This window comes from Cebidichthys violaceus, unplaced genomic scaffold (genome assembly GCF_023349555.1).
Source record: "Cebidichthys violaceus isolate CVI_PGR_0920_01 unplaced genomic scaffold, fCebVio1.0.p SCAF_15, whole genome shotgun sequence".
Lineage (NCBI taxonomy): Eukaryota > Metazoa > Chordata > Actinopteri > Perciformes > Stichaeidae > Cebidichthys > Cebidichthys violaceus.
In genome coordinates, this window is record NW_027176318.1 from 1,031,526 (window position 1) to 1,047,462 (window position 15,937).

A 15,937-nucleotide genomic window follows, 5' to 3' on the forward strand; every position below is an offset into this window, starting at 1 on the left:
GATGAGCACAGCTCAATACAGCTGTGTGTTTGTAATGTGGATGTGCACTAAGACATGCTGCTGCTGTGCAGCCTGGAGAGATACATCATGTCAAATGTGTTGGGGAGAAAGTAGTTCATAGTTTAGAATTCCATTGGTAAGGAAGTAATAAAGCAACAGTGTCATGTGATCTCATGTTGGTCTGCATCCAGCAGAAAGAACAATGTTGGTATTGTTCTTTATTGTTCTTATCAATAAATCTCATGAAAAGAACCAAACTGTTCCTTCTCTTAATATTTTCTGACTTCCTGTCTGTGGCTCTCAACTCTAAGCTCATTAATTCCTTCTGAAGAAATCCTTCAAACTGCTCACAAACATATAGTTTAACATTCAAAAGAAGGCTCAGTCCTGAAAAAGGAACGTTAAACATCAAAATTGTTTTCTGGCGACCCCAATAAAATCTCCTGCGACCCACCTGTGGGTCCCGACCCGGTGTTTGGGAATGACTCTCCTAGTTGGTATTTGTCACAGCAGGACTCAAAATGAACTACAGTGTGTGTGTGTGTGTGTGTGTGTGGCCATGAAGCAACATGTCACCCAGTAAACAGTGAGGCTCGATAATGTGATTCTAATGGAGCTGTATGACGCAGAGGAAGAGGATCTATCGGGCTTTTTTAACACACACACACACACACACACACACACACACACACACACACACGCACACACACACACACACGCACACACACACACACTACTTGTTAATAGATGCATTCACTGTTGGTTTGGGTCTGAACAGAATAATAATAATACATGTTGCCAGCCTCGTCCTTTAATGTCTATCAGGTATGTTGCAGGTGGACCATCTTTTTTTTAATTCGAAGTTACTTCTGACAACAATCAGCCGGTTACTCTACCTCTCATGACTCCAGTTTGCTTTTAAATTCATCTCAATGAGAATAAATGTGATTATTATTAGATACGAGTTTGTTTTCGTAAATCAAACACAGAAGTAGACACAGAACTTTGGCTATTAGCAGCTATTATCAGCAGGAGGTTTGGCCGTCATAATCTCTGCTCACTGCAGAAAAAAGCAACTAAATAGACAATCCGCAGTGTGTGTGTGTGTGTGTGTGTGTGTGTGTGTGTGTGTGTGTGTGTGTCTGTGTGTGTCTGTGTGTTACCTGCAGCGGTGTTGGCTGGTGGTCCACCGGAGCGATGAGGACCACCAGCTCGTGGTCGATGCTCAGGTAGCCGAAGACGTCGCACTGCGGCACAGAGACGTGGAGACGCAGGACCTGCAGGACGTCGTGGACCGTCACCGGCTGGTTCTTGTTCAGCTGCACCCAGGGGTCAGAGGTCACACAGACGGGGAGGGATCAGACACAGTTTTAAAACGTCAGCAAAGAAAATACTGCATGTTGGGTTCATTTCATTCAGAACCAGGAGAACCAGGAAACAGACATTAAAGGCTTCGGTCATCGCTGTGCTTAGGTTACAACTCTAAAGACAAAAGACGACACGTGGAAATGTTCAATGAGTTCTACGTAGAAGACATCTCGCTCTATGTAATAAATAATAATAATAAATCTGTGCTGCGACACAGAACAACAAATCCTTTTGAGAAAAAGTCCTAATTTTATGAGAAAAGTAGTATTAAAATAAAATTGTAATATTTAACTTTTCATCATGTTAAGAAGAATATCGTAATATTTTGAGAACAAAGAAATCCTATTTGGAGTATTAACATGTTTTATTATTCACGTTTCATTTATAATATATATATATATATATATATATATATATATATATATATATATATATATGTGTGAGCGTGAGGCTCCACAGAGAGTGGATAAGCAGCCCGGCTCTGAGACCTCTCAATCTCAACCCACGTCTCAGACGCTTCTTGTAAGACTTGATGAGGAGTAGGAGGCACATTCAAATCAAGGAGCAAAGGCTGCATAATAAACATGAACCAGACTATGCATAATAGAGACTTCACCAGGCATGAGATGTGATGTGTGTGTCTGTGCGTGTGCTAAAAATGTACATAAGGCGTCTGAATAAATGAAAAATGAAAGGTCAATATGTGGGAATTGAGGTTGCAGATTGCAACTAAGTGAAACTGAAGAGCGTGTAGGAGAACCACATGAAAACGTGAATGGGCCTATCTAGATCCAGCGTGTGGTTTGTCCTTTCTGGGCTACTGTAGGAACATGGCGGCTGGCTCTGTATGTAGATACAAAGGTGTAGTCATCAGAGCCAGCAGGACGTCACTGGAGGACGATAACCAGCCATCGCACAGCTCCCTCTGGAGACGCCAGAGGCTGGCCCCAACACCGACGTTATGTTTATATGAACAAATGAAGTGGATGAAATGAATAAATGAAAGAGAAATAAATGAAGTGGTATAAAAGCGGCCTGTCGCCGGGTAAAGCTGTGACTTCAGCGCAGCTGCGCTCATATTCTCATGTATGGTCGCAGCTGCGGATCACATCAGCTGTGCTTGTGTTTGGTATTAAGCAGGCTTAATGCTGAGCCCTCGTATGATGCGTTGGTGGATTACAGCCAAGTTGACCGACAGCCAAAAGGGCTTTTGTCGTATAATTAGTGAGATGCCGGTGGGACTGATTAGCAGCCAACGTGTCAGCGTTTAGGCATCAGCAGGCCTCAGGCAAAGAGTGCAGTTCAACAGGTCCGGTTGGGAACGAGTCTGGCCGAGTCCATCCCGAGTCGTCAGCCGAGCCCCTCGCTGCCGGAGACATCAGCCTCACAACGCTCGTTTACTAATGAAGCGCCGCGGCCCAATAAACCTCAGGACAGCCCCAGCGTCATGCATATCTGATATAGTAAAACGCTGTATTTCAGTGATAAAAACTGTTTCACGGTGACATTTCAGAAAAAAACCTATTGCTGCTGCACTTATTCTATGCTCAGTCGGCTGTTTTGTCTCGCTGGCTTTGGTCGTTTCTTCCAGTGTCCTTCCATTTGTCTTCAGCGCCTGTCTGTCCCTGAGCCACAACATATTGTTTTTCAGCACTTGGCTGCAATCTGCTGGTGTTTGCTTTATTGGCACCACTGTATACCTGCAGCACTGTGAGTGGAAAAACTGCCAAACCTGACACCCACGGTCCACACCATCCATTTACTCTGCTACAGTAAAAACTGCTTCTGCTTCACACTATCTAGTCCTTCAGCAACAACACTGCTCCTAAAACTGAAGTAACAGCGCTGTGCTCTGTGGGACTCTTTGGAATTATAGCTCCACCAAGTGGTCTACATCTGTAATTACACCTGATACCACCAGCAGAATCCAGATGCAGAACACGGTTTAACCAAAATCTGCACATGAATTCATTTCAGGTGGAATAAGAGGCGCGGAGGTGAAGTGTGACCCGTTTGTACCTTGGAGAAAGTGTTCATCTGCTCTTTGTTCCAGAGGATCTGCAGCATGCTGGCACATATCGGACAACAGGCTCCTGGGAAGAGGTCACAGGTCATGGATTAATTCAACACAACCTCCAGAAACCGATGATGTATACACGTCATGAGGAACCCATCAAGTGAGGGGAACCTTGTCTGACAAAAGTGACCCCGCTCACCAGGCGGGGTGACCGGCTGGCAGCCTGGAGCTGACAGCGGGGGACAGGGAATCACGCTGCAGGCAGAGTCGGGGGCCACGTCAGACACGGCCCCTACGGCGTGGCAGGGGCCCTCGTAGTCCACGGCCACGCGCTCGGTGAAGGCGTCGCACACCGTGTTGTAGGTTTCGCCGTTATGGCCACAGACTTGCTGAGGCTTCCTGCAGGCATCCTGAGAACAGAGCACACCGAGCAAACGTTGGGCCAGAACTGGTGGGCTTTCAATCAATCAGAAAAATCAGCAGAGAGACGTAGAAACTCTCTCTCTCTCTCTCTCTCTCTCTCTCTCTCTCTCTCTCTCTCTCTCTCTCTCTCTCTCTCTCGCTCTCTCTCTCAGCAGTCCCTGTGTAACCCACCTGGCAGTGACCCATGTAGGCCAGGGTCTTCCCAGCCTGTTGCAGCTGGCACGGACTGGGGTGGACCAGGCCGTCGGTGTCACAGGCCGGCTCCACGCTGGTCTTATCGCAGGCTCCCGGTCGGCCGACGCACTCGTGCTGCGGGCAGTCTGACGAGTCACTGAGACACACGCGATACTTTGGGACGCACCTGGAAACACACACACACACACACACACACACACACACACACACACACACATATGACTTTATAGGTTTGTCTATACTATGACATGAGGAGACCAGGGGGGAAGCACACCCTGAGTGAATAGGGTATTTTTTTTATTAAAAGTTTTCTGAAAAAGTATGTGTAACTATGAAAACGAGGCATTATCTAAATATTTGCTAATTTGCACAGACGAAGCAGTAAATTAAACACCTGAATGTGCATATTAGATGTTTTCTATCTAAGTTGACCGCCTTCAGTTTACATGAACCACGCCCACAATCCACATCCACTCAGTGGAGGAGCGACAACAACACACACTCAGGAGTACATTTTGTTCAAAAGCTGCAATAAAAGAGCAAACTGTTTCCCTTCAAAGACACACAAAGACACCCGGCTCTATCATCACAGCAACACACACACACACACACACACACACACACACACACACACACACACACACACCTCCGCTCGTTAGCGCGTGTGCGTTCGGTACGCTGGAGGAGAACAGACGTCTTGGCGGGCTGCGAGTGACGTCTCCCAGACTGCATCACTTTCACTGAAACATGCAAACATGGCGGCCCCAAGCTTTTTAGCCTTACGTTCAACAGTGTGAGGATATTGCTGTTGTGACATTTAGCTGTATCCAAACAACGTTCCTGCACCGTGTGCGTGTAGCGCCACTCTGCCAAAGTCCGCGGCTGGTAGCAGACTACGAACAGAGAAGGTAAAGGAGTCCCCCGTCTCTACCGGCCAATGCAGATACAGAGGCCTGCTTCAGTGGCGTGCGCCCTAACATCGTAGAGTCCTTCACCTGTGGCGGGGTTGTAACAGAGGCTGAGACTATATATATATAGTCTCTGCTTGCATTCTTCTGATTTCATGTGTTTTTCAATCTTTCTGCAAAATGTTATATGCCAAGCTGCATATATATATATATATATGTTATATGCCAACACCCATGTCCCATTTTTTTTTATGCCTCCGTCTTCCACTGGTAACCCCGTGTTTAACATCACAACGCAATGAAATGTGGGTAACTCCCTCAGACAAAGTCTGCAGAAATGCGTACTTATGATAAGTGTTCATAAAGAGCTCAAAATGTCTTGAGGATTTGACAGTGGGACAGACTAGACCCTCACAGGATTGGGGCCCACGAAACGGCCCCCTAGATAACTTACGGAATTAACATACTTCTTTTAACCGTAACCATGAAATTCTCCTAAAGCTAACCAAGTGGTTTTGGAGCCTTAATCTAACCGAACTACGTCCTTTTCGAGGGCTCGTCACGTTGTACTGTGGAGCCGCGGATGGACCTACTTTTCTGCGACCTGTGCTAGAAGGTCCGCTTTGAAAGGCCTGGGGTGAAGGTGGCTCGCGGCTTTGACCGTGAGCTTCACAGCACCCCTCGACTTCCTCCACACTTCCTGAGGCTGTGGACTTCACTGTGCCATCAAAGAAAATCAGTTTTGCACTGAATGGCCCCGTTGCATTTCATTTCTATAATACGTGTGCTTGAGACAAATACACAGATCCTTAAATCCCTCAAAACGTTAAAGTTAGGAATACAGGTCTTTCATAAAGACTTGTTTCATACAGAAGCCTCCCTGTAGTTCAGCTAAATAGAGAACTAACACAAAGCCTAAATGGCCTTTGGTGTTTGAATATCATTATAAATGCTTCTTGTCTGAGGCTTGTCTGCGCTTCCTTAGATTTGTATTCCTGTCAGCATCTAGACGTGAGTGAAGGTTCAAAGCTCGCGGGCAGAGAGTGGAGATGAGGATGTGAATGTAATGGAGTAACAAAGGGCATACTGATGAGGGCCTTGTGGGAAGTTAACCCCCGCTTATCAACCACTGAGCTAAAGAAGCTCGTTGAAGGCGCTCATGTTTTTGGTGGACTGCGAACTGAACGTATCCGTTTGCGACCAAATGAACGTTGACACGAGAGTTGTTAACTCTAGCATGACTTAACGACGCTCGAGCATCGCACTGTGCTTTACGTACGAGGATGTACGACACCCGGCACGGCTAGCTAGTCTCAAAAGTCAGCTGGACCAGCTAGCAAGTGTTGGTATCAGACCAACTTAACCTCCGGGTCTGAAAAGTGAAGCCAATGCTTCCTGCATAAAGCTGCATTCTCTCTAGTGTCCAGCAGGGGGCGACTCCTCTGGTTGTATAGAAGTCTAGTCTAAAATGACTCTACTTCTCTCTTGATTTATTCCCTCAGTAAACATTGTAAACATGAGTTTATGGTCTCAATCTCTAGTTTACAGTCTTCTTCAATACAGCATGATGTTCATTTAGTACATTATGCTCCATTTAGAGTCAAACAGACCATAAAGAGGGGATGCTTCAGGGGCAGGGCTACCATACGTCACTCCTCTGTCGTCTCAAGATGGTCACTTTTGTTCACTGGTTGCAAAAAAAACAAAACGCCGAACTCCAGGCTTCAAATTGGCAGTTCACAAACCAATGGGTGACAACACGATGACTTGCACAACACTGACCACACTAACCTGAAACAACAACTCAGATAGAGAGATAAAAACACCGGTGCTCAGCGTCAGCAGCAGCTCCACCTACCTCTGGTTCCTCTGGCAGGGTTTTCCGGCGCAGGGGTTACTGAGGCGGCACAGGCCGAAGACAAACTGATGGTCCTTGAAACCCATGCAGCGGGCCACGCAGGCGCTGGGATACGTCCGCCCGTTAGAGGCACACACCGGGACGAAGCGGTCCGGACAGTTACAGGGAAGGCCTGCAAGAAGACAGGGGGAGGGAAGGTATTAATGGTGTCTTATTCCTTGTGTTCTTGTACTGCTATTGAAACAGACCTGCTGTTGTGCACTTCGATGGCGGGTCTAACGTGCGATAAAGCGTCAATCAATCTGCGCTCTGACGGTTGGATTACTGACTTCTACACAAAGGTAAGCTAACGTAACACTGTCAAGTGCAACGTTAACGCTACTTTCAAACACACACACAAACACACACACACACACACACACACACACACACACACACACACACACACACACACACACAAACACACACACAAACACACACACACACACACAAACACACACACACACACAAACACAAACACACACACACAAACACAAACACACACACACAAACACACACACACACACACACGGACCGGTGAAGTGTCTGCGGTTGTCATCGGAGCTGTCGAAGTCGAGACACTCTCTGGTGGAGCAGATGGTGTCACCAGCGAAGCAGGAGCAGGTGTGGCAGTCGATCTTGAAGGACGCGCCGTGGTCTGGAGGTGAGAGCAGAAGAACGTCCACGTTACTGTATGTTGAGGATGTGATGATTTACATTCCAAAATACCTGGTCTCTATTTAGCCGGGACTTGCCATCTAAATAAAAATGTTTTGTTACTATTTCTGTTAGTGTATATAATATTATATTTATGACATTCTAGTTCAACACAGTCACTTGAAAAAAATGTTTGCATTGTACGTGTTTGCAAACCAATCCTGAACCAAAAATCATTAAAATTATAACGTCACAATGTAACAACGAAACGTAACAACGCAACGTAACAACGCAACGTAACAACGCAACGTAACAACGCAACATAGCGCAACAACGTAACGCAACTAATACTACTGTTAGTTGATTTTACAGATATAACATGAGATACATAAGGTAGGAGTTAGCTGCTGTGATTAACTGACAACTGGGCAGTGCGGTGAATAATACATTTCTCATATTTGCAGTAATCAGTAAAAAATAGTATATATATATATATATATATATATATACTATTTTTTACTGATTAAAAATATATATTTTGAATATATATTTTTAATAATATATATATATACTATTTTTTACTGATTAAAAATATATATTTTGAATATATATTTTTAATAATATATATATATTTTTAATAATATATATATATATATATATATATAAATAATGATACATATATATACTATTTTTTCAATTATATGACCTGCTCACAATTTTCATATCCACATATGAAATGTTCATTCTATTATTGAAGATGTAAAACGTGTCGATGTCACTGTGATTGGCCTGATTGTTAGTGTAAAGAGTGAGGGGACTCAGTTGGACATTAGTATGAATGTGACACCTCTGGTGCTCTACTGGCTCCCACGTCAGAGCGGTGATTCATTACTACCATTACTGCGCCAACCTCCCATCCATTTCTCCTGTTCCACCAGACACAGTGAACTTCTTAAAAACCCCTACTTCTCATTTAGATGACTCAGCGCTTGGGTTTGTGTGCATTAAGTGATTCAATTATAAGTGATTGAGAGGAAAACTAATAAATGCACGACGCTAGTGGAATGTAAGAAAGGGCTCTGTCTCTTACTGTCATTGCTAAGTGCTCTGCTTTTCTACATGCCGTCTTATTATCTTCGAATCCTTGTGTCTGACGAGGCTGACGGTCACAATCAAACTCTAAAGACTGAATTAAGAGGATTAGATAAAGACAAAGCATCTATGTTTCATGGTTACCTTTTGATTGTGAACTCTCTCACCTGCTAAGAGCAAGTGAGCTGCTATGTGAAATACAAACATGCTGATCATCAGGGATCGTTGCATGTTAGGCAACGGCACGTTAAATCGCCAGACTTTGCAATGGAGTTTGGTTTGACGCAAAACAACAGCGTCGTAGACATCTGTCTTTAATAAGAGTGGAGCAGCTCACCCCTCCTGAGGAGTGCCGGCGAAAACAAACAAGAAAACAGACAAAAAAAAGCACAAAACCTAAAAAAAAAACACCCAAATGTGTATTTTGGGTGTTTTCTCTGCACTGGTCTGAAAGAAGAGGATAAATAGAGAAGCTAAATAGCCCCAGATACAGGTTTTTTTTGCCTGTAGTGTCTCACCTTAATTGCGCATTCAATTACAAATATTAGTCAACACACTTGTTTTGACAGCATATGGATGGAATATGAACTCCTAATACCACGTTCACACCACGAACGACAAAGCAACAGCCGAGCGCGACCGGCAGCCTCGTCGCAGAGTCACCGTCCAAGTGTCGACCGAGCGCTGGTTGACGCAGTTATGTCATTGGAGCGCTCAAGGCCCGTCACGCCCCGTCACATAACGAGAAGTGTGGGGCGTCAGTTTGTAGGAACCCGGTTCTCTGCTGAAAGAGGTCCCTGCTTGGATCCAGGTGAAGCCTGCCTCAGGCACCACTTTAGAAGGACATTTGGAATATCACAGCCACAACTCATTCATCCCCACCCGAGTGTGACGGCTACATCTGTGAATGACTTGATGTGGTGTCTCATTGGGCGTAGGTGGCCGCTGCCTGATAACAGCTTTGGTTTCTTAATGACATAACGTGAGGCTGACCTTCTCTCAGGCTGAGTTTGGATCAATCTGATCATTTTAATAGAAGTTTTATTCTACTTAAGTATTTGTTTAACAGAATCACATGGGCTCCAAGTCTGGCAATGAGAATGACTGTGAGATGAGTTATCTGCACGGTTAAGAGAGTGAGATTCAAGACTTCACATTAAGACAAATGACTCCACAAACAGCTGTCTGAACCTAAAAATAGGACAGGAAACGTTTGCGTGTGAAGTTCTTCTTCTATGGGTGGAAGCTGAAGACATCACTGTTAAAAAGACTGATGATACAATCTGAGTTTGGGATTCTGGGTCAATTTTGGAGGACTTTGATATTCGCAGTAGCCTTGATGGTTTCTTTGGGTATTGTATTATTAGCCGTCCACCAAACTAACAGAGCCCAAGTTGGATGCTTTAGGGCGGGGCTACCTTGTGATTGACAGGTCGCTACCACGGCGTTGTCCGGTCTGAGAGTCGTCTGAACTTTAACCATTTCACTGTGTGTTTTCACGTCATGAAGCTATGTAACATTTTGGTCGCCTGACAATGTCTTATTCAGCGTTTGGTCGTACTTAGCTCTGTGTCACCTCTGGTTGCAAAAAAACAAGATGGCGACGGCCAAAGTGACGAACTCAAGACTTCAAAACAGCAGTCCACAAAGCAGTGGGTGATGTCACGGTGACTACGTCCACATCTTATATACAGTCTAGTCTATGAGAATGATCTACCTAACTACCTAACCCACAATATTTAGCCATTTAGTCTGTTAGTATGGTTTATAATTTGCTCTATTTTTGGGAAAAAAATAAGTTTACGTCCTTTCCCATTTCCATCCTTGTTAAACAGCATTCTGAGTGTCAGGTCAGACATGTCAAACATGTTCCATCTTACCATTCATACCCCTAATATAGTTCATATGGGCCATATATTGACACGTTGGTTTTATCAGCTGTTCCATGATGATTCCATGCTACGCAACAGTTACACCCGGAGGAAAGTCGATGTAAATAAATGGAAACAACTCATCTCTAAGTAAGTATTGTAAATGTAGTAAAAAGTGTCTAAATGTAATTCTCCTCTCCGCAGGAAGTGGTTTCAATCGAATGACTTCATTCATGAAGTCAGATCACCAATGGTGTCATAATCACTGCCATTTCTGTCACTACTACCAGGAGATCTAGAAAGTGTTTGGACACGCAGACAGACATGCGGGAGGCCTCACTCTTCCTCTGTCCGTTCACGATGCAGGGCTCGTCGGTGTCCACGCAGGGCATCTCCGCACAGTTCTCCAGGCGCCCGCTGAGACCACAGCTGCAGACCTCGTGGCACCCCATCGGACCGGTGCGAGTCGGCACCTGGATACGGGCGTCCTGCTGCACCAGAAACTCAGAGGCCTCGCCCAGTTTACAGCCTGAGGACACACACACACACACACACACACACACACACACACACACACACACACACACACACACACACACACACTCAGAATGACCGCCACGCAGCAGACGCACAGCAAAGGTAAAGGTGTTGAGCCGGAGCGGCAGCTGGCCTCACCCGGCACACAGAGGAACGGCTGACAGTTGAGTTCGTCGAGGCAGCCCCTCCTGTTGACCTGGCACAAGTGGTTGCTGGGACAGGGGTTGGGGTTGCATGGGTGGATGACCTCCTCCACGATGCTGTTGCCTAGGGAACTGGGGGCTGTGAGAAGGGGTGGGGGTGCAGGTGATGGGTGGATAAGGACATGGAAAGCATGACTGTCAGATAACATGTTCAGAGTCTTCTCTGTTGGTGACAATCTGAACACTTAACGTATTGATGGGGATTTCAAAATAAAAGCCCGATTAGAAGAAACAACTGCCCTAGGAAATAACAGTTTCTGGGGAAATCAGTATCCTTGTTGCATTTATAAATATTATTTTATATTACCTTTGCATCAACTCACCACTTCAGAGCCTTTTTAGCAGTCGACTTGAGTCACCTAACTTGGACAGGCGTTCGACTTCAGTCATGAATCTGATGACTTTAGACTTGTCAAGTCCAAAAATACTTGCAACTCAATTTTGACTTTAACAAAAATGACTTTTGACTTCAGCCTCTTGACTTGGAATAACTTCACAACTTAAGGTCTTCAGTCAGCGGGTGTAATGTTTGTCCCAGCACTGTAGTACTCGAGACCACTTTTTGAAGGTTGAACGTCTGGACCCAGGCAATTTTCTTTGCAATGATCCAAAAGTTCAATGGAAGCCATTTTCTTTTTTTTTGCGTGGGAACCAGTGCAATGCTAACTTCCTGGGTTAGCCTACAAAAAAACGTCATCCCTGCAGCACTCTTTAGCTAACTGTTTGGATGTTATATTATGAGATGAATAATGTCAGTCATGCGTCTCTCAGCTTCTGTGGAGTTCTGCCCCCTGGTGGCCACTAATCCATTCACTTGCACATTTGGCCATTTGGACAGCTGTATGGTTATAAAATCTTAAGTGGCAATTTGGGTTTTTCAAAAGGTTTCTTTCCAGTATCAATACTATATATTGTTGGTAATTGCATCTGTAACTGAGCTGCCCTCCTGCATGTTAGTACAGGAGAGAAGGACCTGCTGACTCACTGAGGTATTTGTGGAGGGGGATGCAGCGTTCAGGGTCGTCGATGGGCGACAGCAGCTCACAGATCCTCTCTGGAGTTTGTCCTTCGTGGAAACGCTTCCTGTCCCCGCACTGGGTCAGGATGTCCAGGCAATCCGACCTGAGGACAGATAAAGAGATAACTAAAAAAAAAAGAAGCACACTGTGTAACACAGCTTGAAACAAACGATAAGAATAAATCAACATAACGTGGACGTATTTGACTTCTATTTCTACAAATGCAGATCTGAGGTTTGTTCGATAGACCGGGGTCAGAGCGAGACACGCTGGATGAGAGCAGTGTGCGATGGACGGTGTGAAGTTATTCAAGGGAAGTGGGAGAGGAAGGTTGTAGCTGACTAATGACTGAACACACACACACTCCAGGCATGACACAGCAGAACCCTGAGAGAAGGGCGGGGCCTCCTCCTGTTCATCAAAGCCCATCTCATCACTCATTACTGAGTGCACAGCAAAGGCTGAATTCAATGAGAAAAACAATGGGATTGAGGGTATATAGACAAACATGCTGAGACAAATACAGACCAGACGTAAACCTCCGGGTTTGAAAACCGAAGCCAATGTTGTATTAAACCTGCATTCTCTCTGGTGTCCACCAGGGGGCGACTCCTCTGCTTGTATAGAAGTCTAGTCTAAAATGACTCTACTTCTCTCTTGATTTATTCCCTCAGTAAACATTGTAAACATGAGTTTATGGTCTCAATCTCTAGTTTACAGTCTTCTTCAATACAGCATGATGTTCATTTAGTACATTATGCTCCATTTAGAGTCAAACACACCATAAAGCAGGGGATGCTTTAGGGGCGGGGCGACTGTGATTGACAGGTGTCTGCCAGAGCGTTGTCCGGTCTGGGAGTTGTCTGTGTTTTAGTCTTATAACTTTAGCCCTCACACAGCCCTCTTGGGTCACTTCTGCTTCCAAAAAACCAAGATGGCGACGTCCAAAATGACAAACTGAAGACTTCAAAACAACAGTCCACAAACCAATGGGTGACGTCACGGTGTCTGTATCTACTTCATATATACAGTCTATGATGTAAACCACAAAATTGATGTAGAGAAGAAATAATTACGAGTCGTTACACCAAACCATATCCATGAGATGAGTCTTCTATAAGTGAGCATCCATCGGTGCAAAACCATCAAGTCTTATGTTGCCTCATGTCATGATAATGGGTTTTATCTAGAACTTTGAAAACTCGGTGCTACTTATTCTTAAAACATATTCTTTTGACTTCCTCCATTTTCACACAAAAGACAAATTTCAAACCGAGCTGATAAAAAATGGGGAAAAACAGCAGAAGGACAAGCAGCTCTTTGCTCAGAGATCCACTAAAAAACACATGGACGTCCCTCCGGATGGGATTGAAACTACCAGCCAGTTCACAGATAACCAGTAGCTATAGTTGGCTGCAATTATGACTGGGGAGGAGGAGCAGTACGGGCTGACATTTTGACTTTTCAAAGCACCAAAAGCACAGGTGGAACTAATGACGACTTCATACTGACAGACAATGTAAGTGTTGACCTCTGTGTTTGAAAAGTCAGAATATCTGTCGGTGTCCATTATAGGTCAACTCCCAGTTTGAATCCTGTGTCCCTGTGTCCCTGTGTTACTTGCTCATTTATCTCTTCTTATATTCCAAAAACATGTCAAAGAACAATTGAATTTCATCAATTTGTATCAGTAAAGCTCTTATCTTTTCTATTTGAAAAAATTCTGTATCAGAGTATTTTTTTTCATCAAACCTCTTCACTCCTCTGTAAAACATTTTAAATGTCTGATGTCTCCTCTTGATGGCGTTTACAGAAAATCATCCAATCAAATGAGACTTCGAGGCGACCGGCTAGGATCATAGTAGCTTATGGAGCAGTATGGAGAAAGACGTGTTTGGATATCATGTTTTCATTTCCAAAACAATATGGCCGAGGTCCTCCGTAGCTCCGTATCGCGCTAAACTCTAACCCGCCCACTTTTTAGCGGCCCAATCAAATGATTTGATTTAAATCCGTCTTGTAACTTTGTGGTAAAATACTCTGTTTTGATGTGATTTTTAAGTTTCACTCTACATGCTCATGTTAACCCTGTTACTATTTATTTATTCATTCATATGTATTTATTTTATTTGTGTGGTTTTATTGACTTAGTTGAGCCTTGAGTGTTTACATCGTTTGTTTATTGTCTGTGTTTCGTTCTCCTGCAAACCAAATCTCCCTGTGGGTACAAATAAAGTAACCTGGACCTTACAAGTTAGTACTGGTAGGACGGCAGTGGACAACGAATGATCCTTGAATCCTTGACTCACTTGCATATGACGCTCCCTCTGGACTTGCTGTGGCAGGGCTTGATCTGCAGGGAGCAGGCCACGGCCTTCCACATCTCCGGCAGACACTTCCTGATGTCCAGCACCGGGATGTTCATGAACGGCATCTTGATGGTCCCGTTGGACCACAGCTTGATGTCGTTCATGGCGCCCTGCTCCGACTGGACGTTGCAGCTGCGGAACAGCTCCGTCGGCCTGAGGAAGGAGACGGACGGAGGGAGAACTCTGATAATCCCGAGGATGCAAACACATGTATGGAGAAAGTGTATGATAAACCATGTGATGAAGGCCTGTGCTATATGCCTAAATAAATAGGAAATTAAGGAGTTAAGGTGGGGGAAAGCCACAATCTAATACCATTATTTCATCATACACACTGGTCTTAATTTGTACATATCGTAATAAACTTGCCTACCTGATTGTTAACATGTAGTGAACTATTATAAAGTGCGTTTTAGCCAGGCGGCAACCTCTGGTTCTGCTGAGTGAAGCCAATGTAGAAGTGTCTTAAACCTGCATTCTCTCTAGTGTCCACCAGGGGGCGACTCCTCTGCTTGTATAGAAGTCTAGTGTAAAATGACTCTACTTCTCTCTTGATTTATTCCCTCAGTAAACATTGTAAACATGAGTTTATGGTCTCAATCTCTAGTTTACAGTCTTCTTCAATACAGCATGATGTTCATTTAGTACATTATGGTCCATTTAGAGTCAATGCTCTAGTCTTACTGTGATTGACAGGTCGCTGCCACTACCAGAGCCGTAACGGCGTTTCTACGTCACTCCTCCACGGTCCAGAAATGGTTCATTGGTTGCTAAAAAAGCAACATGACGATGGCCGTAATCCCAGATGACTGAGTCCACTTCCTATATACAGTCTATGGTTTTAGCGCACACAGTCTGTACATAGCTTTTAACATTTAAAGCTGATTCCTGACTGATCGGAACCTTTGTCATTAAGAATCATTCAACCTTATTCATTATTTATCTATTGATACCTTCACAACTGCAACAATGACGGTTGATGTAATGCTTTACAAGAGAGTTCAATGTACACAAAGTTATTTTATGGGAGGACATGTTTTTAAACCCTTGTCTTATCTAGCCTATGTATTTAAACTTAATTATCAAACTTATCGTTGTGGGGGTGGGGTTTCTCCTGCTATCATGCTCGCATTGTGTTGAAGAGGAGGCTTGTGGTAGTAAAACGTACACGAATAGCAAATGGCAACTTGTTAATCGATAACGTAGGAAGCTTTAAGGACATTCGTCCACCATGTAAGAGTCCTCAGAGGGAGTCCCCTCTGCATCCCCTCGTCCACTGCACCAGGAAGTGTCTTTGATGTCTGATTGGTGGGTTTGGTCTCAAGTGACTCAGCTAATTGGTGGTTTGAAGGGAGAAGGTTCCAGGCCGGGTGTGGTTCCA

General features: G+C 44.5%; 1 protein-coding gene across 1 annotated transcript in view; it reads right to left on the minus strand.

Annotated features, from left to right (window-relative positions):
- reck (reversion-inducing-cysteine-rich protein with kazal motifs) overlaps positions 1–15,937 on the minus strand; it is a 58,638-nt gene that overhangs the window by 11,504 nt on the left and 31,197 nt on the right. The window contains exons 11-20 of the mRNA XM_068709595.1: positions 14,497–14,709; positions 12,154–12,290; positions 11,104–11,247; positions 10,769–10,957; positions 7,344–7,466; positions 6,770–6,941; positions 3,980–4,169; positions 3,585–3,795; positions 3,388–3,461; positions 1,164–1,319 (exon numbers count right to left, since the gene is read on the minus strand). Coding sequence (XP_068565696.1) covers positions 1,164–1,319; positions 3,388–3,461; positions 3,585–3,795; positions 3,980–4,169; positions 6,770–6,941; positions 7,344–7,466; positions 10,769–10,957; positions 11,104–11,247; positions 12,154–12,290; positions 14,497–14,709 — 1,609 coding nt within the window. The remainder of the gene's footprint in view (positions 1–1,163; positions 1,320–3,387; positions 3,462–3,584; positions 3,796–3,979; positions 4,170–6,769; positions 6,942–7,343; positions 7,467–10,768; positions 10,958–11,103; positions 11,248–12,153; positions 12,291–14,496; positions 14,710–15,937) is intronic.